Source organism: Chlamydotis macqueenii, chromosome 3 (genome assembly GCF_036417535.1).
Source record: "Chlamydotis macqueenii isolate bChlMac1 chromosome 3, bChlMac1.mat, whole genome shotgun sequence".
Taxonomy (NCBI): Eukaryota; Metazoa; Chordata; class Aves; order Otidiformes; family Otididae; genus Chlamydotis; species Chlamydotis macqueenii.
Genome location: NC_141558.1, coordinates 62,551,184 through 62,569,619, shown reverse-complemented (window position 1 = coordinate 62,569,619; position 18,436 = coordinate 62,551,184). Strand labels below are relative to the sequence as shown.

The 18,436-nt window shown below is 38.9% G+C and overlaps 1 protein-coding gene across 6 annotated transcripts in view; it reads right to left on the bottom strand.

Moving 5' to 3' along the window:
• The window catches only part of PDE7B (phosphodiesterase 7B), a 185,473-nt gene that overhangs the window by 23,030 nt on the left and 144,007 nt on the right, over positions 1-18,436 (bottom strand). For all 6 annotated transcript variants that reach the window (XM_086745036.1, XM_086745038.1, XM_086745034.1 and 3 more), the window contains 4 exons: positions 5,311-5,462; positions 3,980-4,043; positions 2,261-2,356; positions 498-598 (listed from right to left, as the gene is read on the bottom strand). In XM_086745036.1, coding sequence (XP_086601162.1) covers positions 498-598; positions 2,261-2,356; positions 3,980-4,043; positions 5,311-5,462 — 413 coding nt within the window. The remainder of the gene's footprint in view (positions 1-497; positions 599-2,260; positions 2,357-3,979; positions 4,044-5,310; positions 5,463-18,436) is intronic.

Genomic DNA, 18,436 nt, shown 5'->3' with positions numbered 1-18,436 from the left:
GCTTATCATTCAGAAGCAAATTTTGTTATCATTGGGAAAAAAAATTGAAGTCTTAGCATCTTCTGTTTCTGAGCGTGAGGTAGTTATTACCAGCCTGATGAACCTGTACAGAGTACAGGTCTATGAGCTGAAAGCAGCACCCTGTGATGAGAAACGAAGAGCAATATGGTACAGATTCTGGATGTTGGCTGTCTTCTGCACCTTTCAGCAGCAGGGGCTTCCAGATCTTGCAGGAGATGGAAATACAGGAAAGCTGGGGCCTGCTCCTGTCCTCTCTTATCATTACTATACTCTGGTCTAACAATTTGCTAATTCTAGCAGAACTTCCCTTCCTTTAAGTCAAGCCAGGAAAGTTCAGTTATATTCTCACACTGTGGCTCAGAACTGTAGTACCTTCCAGTAACACATATACTTTGTTTTTTTTTCTTTCTCAATCCTGAGAAAAAAAAACCTGAGAATTATCTGAAAGCAACATCAGTGTGAAAGGTCGTCATTACCTTGGGCTCCCTCAGATAGCAGTGCATAGCTTGTGTGACATCAGCAGCATGGACAGCATTGTGGTATGGGTTCTGGCTATGGTAATCTTCTTGAACCATAACTGGGAACCAAAACAGAAAATAAAGATCCTTTTGTCTCTGAATGCTGTGGCCACAAGTGGGAACTGGATTTAAAATACAATTTGAGGTTTTACAGTCAAGCTGCCTAAGGAGTTTCTTAGCTTACTTATACTGGTGCTCTTATTGGGATACCTTTAGAGAAAAAATGCACGAAAGGATTTGTGAGGCCCAAGGGGACATACAGGGTCTAGTTCATAAATCAACTCTTTCTTGCCTTAGTGAAGGCTCTCATTCAGGAGTAAAATAAATAAGGAAGAGAGGCAAATTTATCCACAACAGAGTGTAATTATTTAGGCTGCTGTCATAGGGGAGTAATGTCATTAAGGCAGTACCCCCTATTTTACAGCGGCAGGGGGTGAGGCCCTGATATACTGGCATCATTTGTTATTTGAGTGACTGGCAACGGTCAAATGCGTCCCTACATCCTCCGGAGAGAGAATCAAAAGATACAGCATTTGGAGCAAAATCTTCTGTGATAATTTTAGTCACATCTATGCGTCCATTTTAAAATATCAGTCCCTCTTGTTTTCGTGTGCAGTGCTGGAACTGGTCCAGCTGGAAGACTGAGCGACAACCTTTTAACTCTGAGCTTTCACTCACACAGAAAATCATCGAGGTGTGTGCTTCACCGTCCTCTGCTCCTTGCAGCGTTGCCTGCATCATGGGACAACACCTCGTCAACAGTGGAAGCTGCACGTGATCTTGCCCAAAGCGCTATCCTGGACACTATCAAATTAATCAAACTGATAGCTAACGGGCAAATTTCCTGTGGCACTCATCTCCAGCATGGGGAACGCCAAAGAAAGTCCTAGCCTTCGGTTTGTTTCCAGCTCCACAGGCATTTGAAGTTACAGTGGGTAATCCTTTAAACCCTGAACACCGCTCGCTCTAATTATCCGAGTGCCTACTTCACGGCCGCCCACAGGAGTCAGAAACGGCAGGGAGATTTGGTCTCGTCTCCACACCGGAGGAATGCTTTCCAGAACTGACAGTTATGCAGTCTTAAAGAAGAGACCTTGCCTTGGAAACTCTGTCTGACAGCCTAACAAACCGGCATTCAGCTGCATTCAAAACATGATGCAAAAAGTAATTGATTTTGGCCAATTTCTTCTTTTGGTTTGCTGACAGCATGGGGCTAATATTTCTGTTGGCAGTAACAGCAGCAGGGACTTTCATCAACACTATTCAGAGCAGACAGCTTGATATAATTTGTTAAATTTTGCACATAAGCCTTTAACTGCCCTGGGTCTCAGTGGTCTATTAGTCACTCAAATAATGACACTGCACCACAACTGTACTGAGCACGGGTAGGTTCTGCAATGTCTGTCCGTCTGTGTGGGCTTACTCGGCTGGCCACACCTCTGCATGGCACACTTTTTAAAAAATCACCAGTGCAATTGTGGTACTGGCATGCTTCAGGGCAACGCAGAGCCTTTTGGCGTCCCTCCATTGACTTAATAGCTATTGAACCAAGTACCTGAGTGCCTGTAAATTGTATGCTAATATATATCACAAAAACGTTTTACTGAAATATTTGTAACATCATAACTTTACATAGATACCCAAACTAAGTCAGTGCCTTCTCTGAAGCCCTACTAAAGCTGTAAACTGCATTCAAAGATGACTTTGAGGTGAGCACTTACCTAAAAACCTGTGTAATGTAACCATATCTAGCTGGAAATGGTGAATAAGTCCATGCACATTGAAGAGGTGACAAAGCAGTGTTACGAGACTGTTTCCTAAAAGCAGAAAGGAAAAACACTTAGATTCCCTTAACATGTAGTTACAAGCCAAGCAAGACAAAATCTTGGTAATTTCCTAACCATTAGTCAGTTCCTATCATCTTAGCTCCTATCATATAAGCTCAGATGACACTCACGCTCAAAAGTAGCTTATACAAATTACTCCTGAATTTAATCAAGATTTGATGGTACGGCTGTGCCAGTGGAGCGCCATTCTTGTGTCTAGATGTCACAAAGTCACGTTTGCTCTTTCAGCATGATGCAGAAGGTGAATTGACATGGTTTTAACTGGAAATCTTTTGACAGGCTTGTCTGAGAACCACACCATCCTCGCAATCCGGGTCTACCTTCAGAGATGACAGAAAGGAGAATGGCTTTTCTGCCACTTCAGTTTGCCATACTGTACTAATCAATTAATTACTGAGAAATTAGGAGGTTTTAATTATTTTTTTTTTTATTTTATACGTGGCTATACAAACATGTAATTAACTGATGTACCTAGCTCAGCTACAGTTAGTTAGCTCTGCATCTCATAACAATGATGGAGACAGGAAAAAATGAGTTACAGCATTTACGGTCTCAAGATCCACTGTAATGTTATGCTGGCCTCACTGTTAATCCAATACTGGGAACACTGGCAAAATTGAACCTAACTAGTATTATATGATCAACTATACATACACCCAGTATTTAAAAAAGCTTGCACTGCATAATTCAGCAGCAATGTTTCTACAAATGTTAGGAAAAAACCTCCAAACCAACCAATCCATACAACGTATAAACAATGTTTGAATGGAGTCTTTTCTTATAACTCAGGAAAGGAAATAAATACATATATGAGGAGGACATGGAAACTCATTTGGTCTTGACTACTGAGCAGGGGCACAGAAAGGTAATTTAAAAGAATTATGGTTTTGCTTCCCCTGCCATTTGCAGCCCTTTTCACTCTTCACTGCCAGTCACTCAGCTGAACTAGCCTCTAAACACACTTCCTTCTACCCCTTCTGCCCCAGCCAAACCTAATTAGACTTGGGGTGAGGAAGGAAGGATCTCATTCCTATGAGCAAGGAGAAAGGTGTGATCATGACTGTCTTTAGCAGTTACCTGATCAAGAGGTATTGCCTAGATGTTAGTGTGTGTGCGGTGTTATAGGCTGATATTTAGACAAAACATTTCACAGATTTTTACTGTCTTAAGGAATTTCCTAATTTTTGCTGCTGAACAGAAGCAAAGGTCTCTTCAGTTAAAGATTTTTAATGTTGACAGAAATCGATTAGGGAAGTCTGGACTTACTGACCAATGCATCTAATAAGTACATTTAAATTACCTTTGGAATTTCCCAGGCAAAGGAAACCGAAATGTCTGCTTGAAAAGGTAACCATAACAAATGTAGGAGATTAGATTAATACAAAAACACACTTTAAACATTATCCTATAGTTGTGAACGTTCTGGGAAAAGCCTGAAAATGTTTGATATGATTTTAAGAGAAGTTAACTATGTCCAATTTCTCTTCAACAATCTAAACTGGAAATGTGTGGCAATTAATTAATTAATTAGGGACTTTTAGAATAATCATATATGAGAAACATTAAAATAAAAACTTTAAAGAAATTACTTACCATTTGTCAAGCGGTCAAACAAGAAAATGTCAAAATCCCACATGCCCACTTTGGATAGCATATACTAGAAAAAACAAATACGAAAAAGCAAATGATTGGTTGTAAAACTATAAAGCAGATTTAAATTATTATTCCACATTAATCAATCACAGGATTGGTTGCTGCAGGTTTAAAGTTTTGTTTGGGAAAGCTATAGAGATGTATTTAAAATATCAGACATCAGGAACCAAATTTAGCTATACTGCATAAAATACCACTTGCACTTTTAACTGAGGAGGTTTTGAACTTGACACTAAAAATGCTTTCTAAATGGAGCTCAAAACATGGAATAATATAGAACAAAGTATTATGAAAATACTCCTTTTTACTGCACAACTTTTAAAATGTTCATGCATGTCCCCAAGCCAATTCAGTACAAATTATCTTAGGTTTTTATTACAGTAAAACACAATGTTGGCTCTCATGAGCCATGGTGAATATGAATTGCATTTTGCTAAACAGACCAATATGCAGGAATAGTTTTTACATACTTAGACAAAATGCTTCTGTGAAGCCCACTCAGCCATGCAGAAGAATCCATCATTACCACCATATACAGTGTTTTTGCAGCTACATCAACTCACTCAAGACTGAGTCTGGACTAACTGTATGAGCTACAGTGGCATACGTGCGAGTGAACTGGGCGATCACTCTCATCGCTTAGTCTATATTCAAATCAGTTCTGGATGCTTAATTGCTTTCTAACACCTGGCACGTAATCTTCCCTTGCAGAAAATAAAAATTGCCTAGGCTCATAATCCCAATGCCACCAGTTGTGCAAGTTTTGTTGGAAAATATCATTCAAAGAATGTATAAGATAATTATACTTTGATTATTGTGAAGTTCTTTGCAGCGAATGTTCCCCATTTCCTAGCCTTTGCCATTATGGAGAACTGTTGTGAGTTGCCTAATAGGTTCTCCATACCAGCTGAGAGACAGGTGTCTTTTTTCAAGCAGATGAACTAAATCCTGTCTCAAGGCTGCACTTACTTAAATCAGTAACTCAGTCAGTGATCCTTCATCCTTTAATAAATCCAGATTATAATTTCAGTTGACAGAATCTGAAAATGCTGAATGGATTTAGATTTAGACATTTCCTTGTTGCTTTGAGACTAAGCCTTTAAAGCTGTAACCATAAAAGAGGAATGGACTGTCTGTTTGCTGTGAGGCAGGCAAGTAACATGGGTCATTAAGAAAGAAGAGCCACACATTTGCGTATCTGAAGACTGAAACTGAACTGACACTCTCTGGAATATTATTGAAAGAAATGGAGATCTAGAGACTTGTCTTACCCTTGCTTGCCCAAGGTAGTCCTCATCCAGTAGGTACAGAGAGGCCTGCGGTACGATTCCACGCAGTAACCGGGATGCATGGAAATACCTCTGGAAACTTAACAGTCTTTTCACTTTTTTCTTGGTGCCGATTTCCCCTGAGAGTGTAGTATCTGTGAAAAGCAATCAGTACCGAAGCCATGAAACCCAAGATTAAGGATAACATTATCAATTACTTCATAAGAGAAATAGCAAAAACTTCAAAACAGTGATACAGAAATCATAAAGCTCATGCTTCCTGCCAATCAGAAGGAGCAGTATTCAAATCCCTATACTTCAGCATAATATATTTGTTTATTTCAGAAAGGAAATATGTTCCAGTAAAAAGAGTAGCAGCGTAGGGCTCAGAATACCTGAGTTGAGTACACTGCTTGCCACAGACTTTAACGTGATCCAGGCTAAGTTGCTGGGGGGGTGATGTATCACCTAACTATAGATGTCTAGCGAGACCCTAATTGACTACGCAGAGTTAGATATGCAAAAGCTGCTCTCACTTTTCTGTGCCTCTGTTCCCTAGCTACACAACTGAAAATAGCACTACCTTGCTACCTCCCAGCAGTGTCTCTGGAATATATTAAAACTGTATAGCACCAGCATACAAGGTGATCTTGGATGTAAAACCAAAGAAGCAACGCCAAAAAAGACCGCAAAATACAGTTTGAAAGCACAGATGTATGACCCGCTTTTGGAAAATGAGAGAAAAGAGAGAAAGAAGACTAGATTAATAATCCTGTTGTATTGTCTGCTGTCCTTTCTACATACTAAGGCAAAATACAAATGAAGAAAATATTTTAGTTCTTCAATTAGGAAAGCAAGTATATTCAGATCATACATGCATTTCTGGTTATACAACAGAATATGTTCTCTTCACTTAGTACCAGGATAATTCAAATTCCCTAATGCTCTATTAGGAGATCTTCATATAGGCCTAAATGTGACACAAAAACCCAAGGCAGTTTTAATACAGTGATTAAATCAGTAATTAAGAGTAATTAAATTACCTTGTTGTTAGTAAGAATAATATGCAGGCTTCCTAAAACTGATAATGACTTACGTAATTTCATCTGAACTTTTAACAGAACCTTACATACAGTTATGACAGCTTAATTTTGCAGTCTCGTATAGGTTTTGGAAAAAGGGAGGATAGAAACTGGACAGTTGTTCGAAGGTAGAAACATAACAGGAACTCGGTAAGAACCTGAAGATTAAGCACTCCTTTTAGAGAACAGTCATGATCGCTTGAGATAAGAAGCTGCACAGCAATTCACTGGATTCCAGGTTTAAAAAAGAGCTCAGGGAGAATATCCATCGACTGAACATCACCCTCTCTATTCTGCTATTTCTTTTTATGAAAAAATGCTGAGCGTTCATTCTGCTGTGAAATTAAAATATGACTTTATATGCTGTTTTTATAAGTATTATTATTCAGAGAAGTTTTTCAGATAAGTCATTAAGATTTTTTTGGATCATAGATGGTTCAATATTTGATTTCTCCAACAGCAGATATGTGAGCACCTTCTGTAGCAAGTTTCCTCCTTAAGTAACCCAACAGCTACTGAACAACACAAAGGCAGTAACAACAAAAAAAATTACATACTTACACAGTGAGTATCAACAATTAATACATTTTCTTAGACCTGTAAGTCTCACACTTCTCATGGGCAGCCCAAGGACCCCACCAAGTTTTAATAATATAAAAGCACAGAATAATTCTATTGCAATTTGACAAGCCATGTGTTTTCAAGAATGCAAACAGTAACAATGTCACTACTGTACCAGCCTGAAGGTCAGATTTTCATTTATGATGTGCCAGCACCTGCCTTAATTCTCTCACACATTTTAAAAGCTGGAATAGTTTCATGGCCCGCTGAAGGAATGACTAACGTAGGTGCTAACAGTTACCCAGTGACAGCGACATGTGGAGGAACTGGGAGACTTGTTTTCACTTTTCTTTTAATTTCTATAGTGCCACTAAGAAGTGGCTGGCATTCAGTTTAATTCCTGGATAACAAAACACTCTTAAAATGAATTCATTTTTCAAACTTTTGTCAGCTGTTTCTTGTTTCTCAACTTTCCTAATTCTATATTTGCCCCCAAACTGCCACTGTTTTCAGGTAACAAGTTTAGACTTTAAAGTATGGAAAATTTCCCTTTTGTACATTAAAAATGAGCAATTGCTCCCACTCAATTTTATGTAAGCTAGTATCTGGGTTTTTTTTCAGTTAAAGACAGATGACTGAAATTACCACCTATGTTCCCCTAAACTATCTTTAAAACTCACACATAGAGTTGCTGTGGATGATCCGAAGGTGAAAGTTTGGTTCAAGTTCCAACAAGCAGCCATACGTTGGATTACGAAGAAGTGGTTATTTTATCCTTTGGATTATCAGATTATTTCAGTAGCACAAATAATACTTACCAAACTCCCCAAGCCCCAGACTGAAATAAATAATTTCTTATTGTGAAACATATTTTCTGAATCGAACCAGAAATTTCTTGCCACTGCTTTGTCACATTGCTCCATATGGTTGTCACGGGTCTCAACTGAAATTTAACCGTCGGTGGACAGTGCCTCTGAAACGTGACTTGCCGCTTCAGATAAGCACTGTATTACAATATATCATGCTAAACAGATTACCCACAATAATCTGTTTCCCTGTATTTTCATTTGTAAGGGAAGGAGTTCATAATACTGATAAAGAACAGTAGGAAGCGTATTTTCAAAATAGGACTCTTGATGGAACAGCCCAAATCCCACACGGCAGTCTGTCCACATGTAAACTCTGGATGTTGACTTAAAGGATATCACGTTAAAATCACATCCTTTGGGTCATTTCAGTAATTATTGATTTGTCTATGAATCACAGGACTTGTCAGATGACTGCTATGACCCTTAACAGGTTACTATTCCATTCGCAATAATGTACCTTATGATGGTGTCTTGCATAAAACTGGACTCAGACTCTGCTCCCCTCTGAGCAAAATACACCCCAAACTATTATAATCTCATCAGCATTTTCTCTTGCCCCTCCCAAGATCAGTGTCAAACATGAAAGAAAAGCACAGCCATATGAAGCTGAGAGAAAAAGGTTAATTAAAAAAGAAGGGCAAAAGGCGAAGCAGCTGAGAGTGAATGCTCAAATTCTGTCCTCAGCTCAGCAGTTGCACCTGAATCTCCCAGCAGTGAAGAGCCATTCCTTGCAGATGGGATCCACCAGCTGACACAAAATCAAGATGCAGTTTTAAGATGACATTAAAAGTTTATGGGAATGACTTATAGTAATACACTGAACATACCACTTCAACTGTAAATTTAAAATTTTGATTATGACACCTGATGTAAGTCATATAATGACTTTGAAACATAAAGAGTTATTGATAGCTATTTCTAATCCTTAATTTTATTTTTTTAAAATTTAGTTCTTAAATTGAATTACAAGTGAATGAATCAAAAATATTGTTGCAGATATCACTGAACTTCAATCATGGAACTATGGGAGCTAAAACATATGCTATATTATCTAGTTAAAGAACACAAGCTGCAAGGCTCACATGGGAAGGATTTAGTAATTATGTGCAATTTTGAAACGAATGTGAAAGATGAACAAGAATGTCTTTTGTTTATATCCATATAAATTCCCTTGAGAACTGTGTTTATCTTTAATCATTGTGGCAACTTCTGAATGTTTTGTTTACCTAAAAAAAGCACCATCTGTATCTCTTAAAAGACACACATTCTCATATCCTGCGGAGTTACTGCCTAGCACAGTGGTTGGAGAATCCCTTCTTTGTATACTGAACAGTTATTGTGTGAATTGCCTACACACAGCTACATATTTACAGAAGTATCCATATAAGCATTCTTCACAAAGCTTAACTTCTGCCTTTAAAAACACCGGCGGCCTGAGCTCACAGCGTATCTCCTGCCATATTTCAGCCGGCAGCCAAAGTGGTTGCATTTTTCATGGGGTAATTTGATAGCCACAGCACATATGCCCACTATCAGACCATGGACGACGTCTGGATACTGCACGTGGCCCTCAAGAGGTTAATAAGCTACAGGAATCAATGGTTGCCTTCTCTCTCCTAACAAAGTTCCTCCAGTTACACAGATCTGCTCACCTTAACGTGATCTACGGCTTGCTACGCCCCAACATCTGTTATTTCAGGGAAAGAGGTTTCCTGCGCTAGGAACTGCTACCAGTATTCTTTCAGATTTCTTTCGCGTTGCTGCGCTAGTGTGTGCCCACAGGCAGCATGAATATAAAAATGACGAAGGTTATGTGAACAATGGTTGAGTTAACATCCAGAAACGATCACATAAATCAAATTTGGACACGGATGTACTTAACTCTGCACCAGACATTCATTACACTGTTATTGTTCTTTCAAAGTAAACAAACTTGGTTATGCATTCGAATAAGGTCTGTGAGTTTTTCTTCACAGTGTAGCCTTTTTTATTTTATTGCACCTTAGCGTACAATAAAAACAGCTCACCCAGCAGCATGAGTGGATAACAACAGGTTTATTAATTTTCAAAAGCCAACTGATTTAGAAATATAAAATGTTTTTCCTCTTCTTTCCAAAAGGATGTAGAATAAACCTAATATATACAAATCTGGTCCTCAAGCGCCTGCATTTGACTCCTACGGTTTATAATACCCTTTCCCCTCTTCCGAGGATGCAAAGACATTCTGTACTCAGCCACTGCTCTACAATTGTATGCCAGGCAGGACTGGTAGAAAAGCGCTGGCATATCTGGAAGATAAGGTGAGAGGATTAGACTTGCAATTTACCGTCCAGTCTGCGAACAGCGAGGACTCTGGGAAACAATTTGTCTCTGGTCCTATAGGTTATGGAGGCAATTTCCTGCAAAGGTTCCTGGTTTGACAGCTGATTAGAATGCTTTTATTTCAGAGCTCAAGAGATATGTAATTGACTTATGAGGAATAATTGGTGTTTGTCCATTTTTTTTTTGTGTCTCATATCATGCTAGGCATTTAGATCACCTTTACTGAAGTCTTGTTTGGCATACTCATTGCATGACTTGGTTGCTCAATTTTTCTTACAAAGAAGAGTGCATAGCATTGATGAAAGAAAAAAAAATTGCTGTGCCTTCTTAATATCGTCTTACATTACTGTTTTATCACACTATCCAAAAGACAATATCAGTATCTGCAGGGACAGCTGAACTGGCCTAGGTAATCTAAAAACTGATTCCAAACCTAACATTTCAAATTTTATTTTTGCAGAAGGCATTGGTAAACTAGAACAGATAACCTTTTCTCTCTGCACTTTCTAGGCTTTCCTGTTACCTTGCACCTTTCAGTTCAAGAAACGTTGCAGTTCTGAAGAAAGACCTGAGAAAACACACAAAGCATCAGAAACCTATGTAAAGGAATAGTTGCCTGAAAGCTCTCAGTCAAGTGTAGAAGGACCAAAAAGCTTATATGAATAACCCAGCTGTACTTCTCAATCATCTGTGGCTGCTGTGAGAAAATGACAAAATAGTTAGATTAAAAAAATAGTAAGATTGTGCCAATACAAATTTTATCATCAGAATATACATTGGTCACCACAACTAAGACAATAGGCATGAACCCCTTGCACTGTAGAGTATCTACAGCTAAATACAGGTTGTACTGAAATTTTGTAAATGTAGAAATCCTCATGAGGCTTCCTCAAACTATATGGGAATCCAAAAAGGTTGCATTATAAACATTTTGTTTTCACATGCTTCTCTAATGTATTAAAAAATTATTTGTTCCTTAGCTTTTGATAAAATTCAGTTTTAGAGTTCAAGTGCTTTCTGTTAGCTGTTATTGCTTATATGGGTTACAACCGTATTATTTCTCTTTGAATGGGTAAATATATATTTTTTTTTAATTAAGAAAAGACTGTGACAGAGAGAAGGACTCTGAACACATCAGAGAAAAGCAGAAAATTAGGAGCAGTAAAACAAAAGATCTTTAAAATTTTCCACTTTGAGTCAAGATCCATTCTTCAACTACCTGTACAAGTGCACAAAATCAATGCAGAGCCCTGTTTAGAGGAGAAGTGCTTGTATGCTCCTTTGCCTAATGTAGTTAACGAAATGTGGGAGGTTTTGGGACACCAACTTGCTAGGCCACCTTGCTATGGGCGTTCCTCCTCTTTGAACATTACACTTGAGGTGATGGTGGCTTCTAACAGATCAGTTTCCAAATCATAAAGTTCCTGCACATTTGTTGGCATCTTGAAGAACATTAGTCATGCATCTTCTCCTATATCACAAAATATATTCCTTTGGATACTGTTTGAAAGAGACCACAGAACTGAAGAATTATGCAGATTATCCCACTTGTATACCAAATTATCCCATTACACCAAGTTCTGGAGAAACTAGGGTTTCAAAGGTCAGTTAGGTAACAGAGTATTAGCCTTAATAACAGGAAGAGGAACAGATTAAATCCAAATGTAAGATGAATTTAGATGTGTTTCTCTTCACAATTTGCAGTCTTTATTTGGGTCAACAACCATTTTTATGCAAAAAACCATCTTGGCATCTTTTACAAAGCCTGCTACAAGTTCTTAGGAAACAGCATGTTGTGTTCCGTTGCGCCACAAAGTCGTTATCATTTCAATATGAACCTTCACTTTGCCACTTCATTCTTCATACAGTAGCACAGTCAGGACCATTTTTTCCTAAAACTGCAAATGTTCTATAGCTGATTATAGTCTCTCTAACAGGAAATCGTACATCCCCTCCCCCTTCACTCCCCTTGAGAAAAAGCAACATAACCTGTAATAACAGCAAACCCAGCTCTCATTTATCATCTTAATGATCCCTTCTCCTTGTTCTTTCTTTTCCTCTGGTCATTTGGAAAGCATCCTCAGTGTTATCTTCAGTACACCCTTTCCCTTTTCTAATCAGGGAAAAGAAGGTGGGGTGGTAGAATGGGTCACGCATCATTTGGAAACTTTTAAAGGGACACTCTCAGTTGAACTGAATCCCAAATCCGCATTCAAAAATATGTTACAAACCTGTCAGGGTTCACTAAGACTTTGCGTGTGAAGCACATCCAGTTTTTTGTTTGCTCTGCTTGCTCTCATGAGTTCCTGAAGCATTCATAACCAAACTGCTGCATTTTGTTAGCACATGCATCAGTCAGTTTTACATTCTGGCTTTCATTTTCTACCAGCATAGTGTAAAAGCTAAACAAGGAGCATGAATGACAGGAAGCAGAATATATTTTTCAATTTACCTTGTTATTAAACTTTGCAGATAACAACTCTGAAAAACACTTAAAAATGCAAACATCACCCCGAATCAAAAAAACTTCTTGTTATTTGATGAAAAGGGGGAACCAGACTGACTTCCAATGACAGGAAGATTTTTTGAATACAGCGAAGTGTTACTAGAAAACAGAAGAATCTTTATACTGAAACATTATTAAGAGAATTCCAGTTCCTCTTCCTTGAAGAGTAAACTGAAAGCAAGTCCATAGGCTGACTTCAGTTCTGGAAATGTTCTTCCTATTCAAATCAGACACAAGCTAATCAGATTGAGAAGCTCGTGTGCCTTTGGGATGTTGATGAGTATCTTTTGGATGTGCTTATCCATGAAGAACTAAGGGAGGTATTATGTAGAAATGATGCGGACCTCATAAGATCCCTCCCTTTCTAATTTAATAACCATCTGGAACTTTGGACTCATCTCCACGGGCTGGGTTGGGATCTGAGTAATCCAATCAGCCCTTGAAACTTCCTCACAAGACTTTTAGTGTCCTAATTTAACCTGGGTCAGAAATATCTAAAAAGGCATCTCTGACTCCCACTTCTTTTTCTAGCCAAAGGCAACAAAACAAGACAGTTAACCAAACTCCTTTCAACCTCACTCATTTGGGTTCAGGTTACTTGATGGTTCAGTTTTGGGTTGGTGGCTGTGGTTAAGTTTTATTTTCCCTGGAGATGGGCCCTACCTGAAAGCCCTGGACTTGTTCAAAATCCAAACACAAAAATGAATGTAAATTTTGCAAATGGACCCTTCTGTAGACAGGCAGAAACCACAGACTCAAACATCCACAGACTTTGGTTCTTTGAGATGCAGGCTTTTTCATGACTTCATATCTTCCCTTACTAACCCTGACAACACTTTTAATTTCTGTAGTACCTAATTCATCACAAGCCTGCAAAGCCTCACTTTATTTGCAAACATACTGAAACCCAGAGGATTTTGCTTGACTCAAATCAGACAGCAAATAAAGGACAGAGACTGAACAGTACCCAATATCACTCATTATCACCATCTAGTACTAAAAGTGTATCATCTATACTAACTTAATTTTCTAAGCTAAGCTTAAAGCAGGTGGGATTTTTTTGACTCAACTTTTGCCCGTTTGCTAATAGCAAGATCCTAGGCAATATGTGGTTATATCTCTGGGGTGCCTACGGACATGTTTTGACCTTTTACATATTCTAAGATCCCACTCTCTGTTTCTGTTGTGCAAGGTGTAAGAAAATAGAAGTCTCTTTGAGTTACACAGTTTTGGTCAGGTCACACACTACATCCTTTCCCTTTCCTTGTTATCATTCCTAGATCAATAAAGTGAATTCTATCAGACACTGGGATACTCTGGATGGTTTACTGAAAACAAGTGGGTGCAAGATAATGAAAATGATGGCATGACTGATGCTGTGACAAAAATAAAGTGCCTCTAATGAACAATTTTCAGGAAAAGTTAAAAATGCAAGCAGAAATAATTTTAATTATATTACTCCATCACAGACAGATTTAAATATAGTCAATTACAGGCTAATAATTTTGTCATTTGCAAGCAAAAATTCAACCCAGAGAAAAGCTTAGCATAAACAAGATGGGAACTGGAGAATCACTGTTTAAGCCTTAGAACATGCTTGTCTTCTGACTGAAAGCTTGACAAGCAAGTCTGTGAATAAAATTTTACTTATCTCACATGTAAATGGTGTTATTTTGTTACTCTACTTAATTTCACCTGGCAATAAAACAAAGTATCTAATACAACTGGAGCAGCGTGAGGCCTTGGTTATTGGAGCATGCTCATCCACAATTCTAGATTTATCACAAGGAATTCCCTCCAACTCTTGGTTAATGCAATGAAGAAAAGTACCATCACTGTAACCAGCACAATTCATCCTGGGATAATGAAATCTATTTTAATTATTGCACGTTAGTCAGTGGAAGGATCTGGTTCCATGACTCACTGAGCAACTTTGTCAATCAGACAAATAAATTATTCCTGCTTTACCCTACGGTCCTGTATTTCTCAAATCCAAACCATGCTTTGCTAAAAGGAAAATTGAATCAAGTTAACTTTCATTGCAGAAGTGTTTCAAATTCTGAATTATTACACTGCATATATTCAGTTTAACTCATTTTCTGTCCTGTGAACACAAAAAGGTTAATTTAATTCACAGAAAGGTAAAAGTGCCAATAAACTGCCATTATTAACTTCAACCTGCGTAAGGTTCAGCTACAAACTACAGCTGCTGAGTTCAGAGTCAAACTTTACTAAAATCTGTGAGGTTTGGTGTGAAACCGATCTTACACCATTTAAACATTGTATTCAGCTGCTGGATGGCACCTAACACTTGCTTATGCCATCCTGTTACTCCTTCTGGAAAATAAGGTTTTAATGCTAAGTCTTTTTTAATCCCGCTGTTCCCATTTTAAGGAATGTCTTATTTGCAGGAAGAGAAAACCCTCTACTCATTTTCCTGTAAACCTACAGGGCTGAGCAAAACTGGTATCTTTAAGTTCAGGAGTTTGTAAAGTCTGAATATTTCGTCATAAGCACCCTAGTGAATGTGGAGCCTCAGGTCACCAAGTCCAGCTTATTTTTTTCAGGGATATATTTGTGACCATCAGGAGCTGGATGTCCCATCGCCTTATGATGGCAGGACGGAATAAGGGATGGTTGGCTTACCTCCTGGGGGTCTTCACAATAGGCTGAATAACAAGCATCAGCTGCTGCAGCTTCCCTGAGGGAGCGGAGCTGCTATGTAGCTTCTGCTGAAGCTTCTGACTCAATACCATCAACACAAATGAGTATCTGGCTGGTCAGGCAGGTCTCCACAACTTGCATGGACTGACTCAGGAGGCTGAGGTAAACATATGCTCCTTGCAACGCAGAACCAAGGCGTTTTTGGTGACATGGGGGTATTTTACATTCAGTTTTGTACTTCAGAATCATCTTAAAAGAGTCTCAAAACCCACCAGTGCAACTACGCCTCAAGGAAAGCTTGCAACTAGGCAGAGAAAAGACAAGAAGATTCTAAAGCCTTGCATCTCCTCTAGACAGGATCCTGCAAAATCCTCATGGTCCTGACAGCCTGGTACTGACAAGGTGAAATAACGCTCACTACCTTCCTATATATTGGAGAGAGGCACCGGAGGAATGTGTAGATGGCACCACAGACGTTAGCTCAAAGAGCAAGAAGCTGACATTAATTCAGTTGGCTTTGATTAGGGCTACAGAAGATCCCATTTTCAGAGCGCAGGAAGTTTTCCTATCCAAAAAGACTTAACAGTGTCTTAAGTTACACAGCGACTTTACTGCAGGACTCCAGAAAAAATAAAAGATATGGGTCTACTGGGTGTGACCCTGAACAGTCACAGTAGGGAAAAATCCACTAGTTTGACTGAATCTGTAAGTATGTTAAAAAAGTTACATTTAAGTAACCTTTAGTCTGACATTAAATAGCAATGCCCTAATTTTTTTTTTTAAATGTCAGTTTTCAAAATGAATGTCAACTCTGTTCAAGAATGAGCTTCAGTGTTTTCCCTTATTTTAAAACAAGAGTAGCACTGTTATTTGGAATAATATTTCAGATGGTAGAGGGAACTATCACTATTTAAGCTCATTCTGTCTGAATTAGTGAGAAGCTGGTATAATGTTTTTGCTGCATTTCTTTATAACTTCTGAGGATATTTACCATAAAATTTTGTCTGCCTCATCCCTCCCTTACTCTGTTTTCAGTACATGGTTACTGCCTGTCATGTACTGCCCCAATACAAATGTAACATGGTGCAAAATTTTACTGTAAGTATTCGGCACTTTAAAAAAAGTTTGCAGTAGTGACATTAATATATGTTCCTTTTTGATAGGGCGTACAGCCCCATGGTTTTTGCTGCCTATTTGATATGCACAGCAGAAATGGATTTGACAGATAGATGTCTATGAACAAATAACATAAAAGTCCCTTTACTTCCTGGCAAAACACACGCCTGTGTGCTCTGACACTGAGCATCTTCATTTTTCTGTAGGTCACTGAGTGAGCCAGGCCCAGTGCATTTGCCATCTACAAAACTAGTAGTCAACTGCCTAAGAAATCTCACCTCATTTTGCAGTGAAAAATTAAGCTAACACCACTCCCTAGGTAGAAAGCAGTAAATACATAAAAAACTGAAAACAATGGGAAATCAAGAATCAGGATCACTGCTTTTCCTTACACAGGTACCATGATCAGCCGTAGTGACTTCTTTCAGATTACAGAAAAGTAGCAAAAAGAAAGAATAAGCCAGAAGTCCCCAGGACAGAGAGTACAGGAACATAAAACCCCAGGTGCCCCACTTCCGTGGGCTCAGAGGTGCGTGCAGAGAGAGGTATCGCTTTTAAGCTCAGCAGTTCCAGGAGAGGGGCTATGCAGAGTGCCCTGCTCCTTGTATGATCAAAGGCTGAGTATTCACCAGTACATCTCTCGCCACGGACCAGCCTACGGACAGCACCAGCTCTTCCCAGAAGCTGGTAGGATCTAAAGGATGGCAGGATTCATCTGCAAGGGATAAAGATGAAAGTGAAAGCCCTATCTATCTCCAGAAAAAAAGCCGAAAAGGTTTTTGTTTCTTTAACCAGACAGAAGACAGAACATATGATGGGAATTTTAAATAAAGTGTATGCATCCAAAATAAAAAGCAAATAATTAATTTAGTCACTCTTGAATGTGAATAAATATTCACTTCTACTTCATGAATGAAAAGAAGTGTTTTATTTTCTCTCAGTCTTTATAAGAGCATCAACAGTAATATTTCCAGCTAGCCTAAACCAGGTTTTTCTTCACATTTTTCATTGGCAATCCAGGACTAAATTATCCTCAGGGCTCTGCTCAACCAGTATGTTATTCCCTCTTTGCCCTAGGAAAACTGCTGGATCCATCTTACCCCTTATGTCTTTCTACCTCAGCCATAGCAAGCACTCCGGTCGACTTACGACCTAGCAAATCCCTGTTATCAGCAAGACTGAAAGCAAGCGCTTTGCCAGACGGCAGTAACTTTGCCAGCCTGGGTGAATGCAGCCGACCAGAGCTCAGGTCCTCCCCTTCCTATCAGCCTCTCTTTTCTCCTGACTCCCAGCCAGACCTCAGTCTTCGTGGCTGGGCTTCTTCCCCTCTCCCTGCCACCTACCTCACTTCCCCTTCCTCAGGCACTCAGGAAATCAGTTACAGAAAGGAGATGTAAAACTTTGGTTTGGTAATTGCTTTTTAATGAAAAGCATAATCGCTAGAAGCTTAGAAGTGTCATCACTAAACAAACTGCCGGAGTTCCCGTCTGTTTGGATGAAGACAGGGAGTAACTTCAGTTTCAAAGGTTGGATGGAGCGGTCTGGGCAGCACACAGGGACGCATCTAGAGCTGTCCGTGTCTGAACACTGGAGTTAACACAGTACCCAGACTGAATGCTGCAGGGCCCAAAACTAAGTGTTCTCTGTTTTTTAAATTTAATTGTATTTTTTACACACTGTCTAATAGATCTGCATCCGTATAGAGAATCAGGTGAAAAAAAACAACAGGATCTTGATTTTTTTTTTTCCTTTAGGTTTGCCCTCCTTTATTTACAACAGTGGCAAAATAACTTCAATCAAAATGAGGTTGAGATTATTTTTAACAGATGTTCACTGCTGGCCTGACCCAAAATCCACTGACGTCAATGACAAGACTCCATGGGGCTTTGGATTGGGTTCTAATTGTTGGAAAAATTAATGTTATTGTAAACCACTGGTCAGTGCTGTCACATGCTCCCCTTCTGTGCCAATTCTATATGACCGGATAACAGACTCACATAAATCTGTTC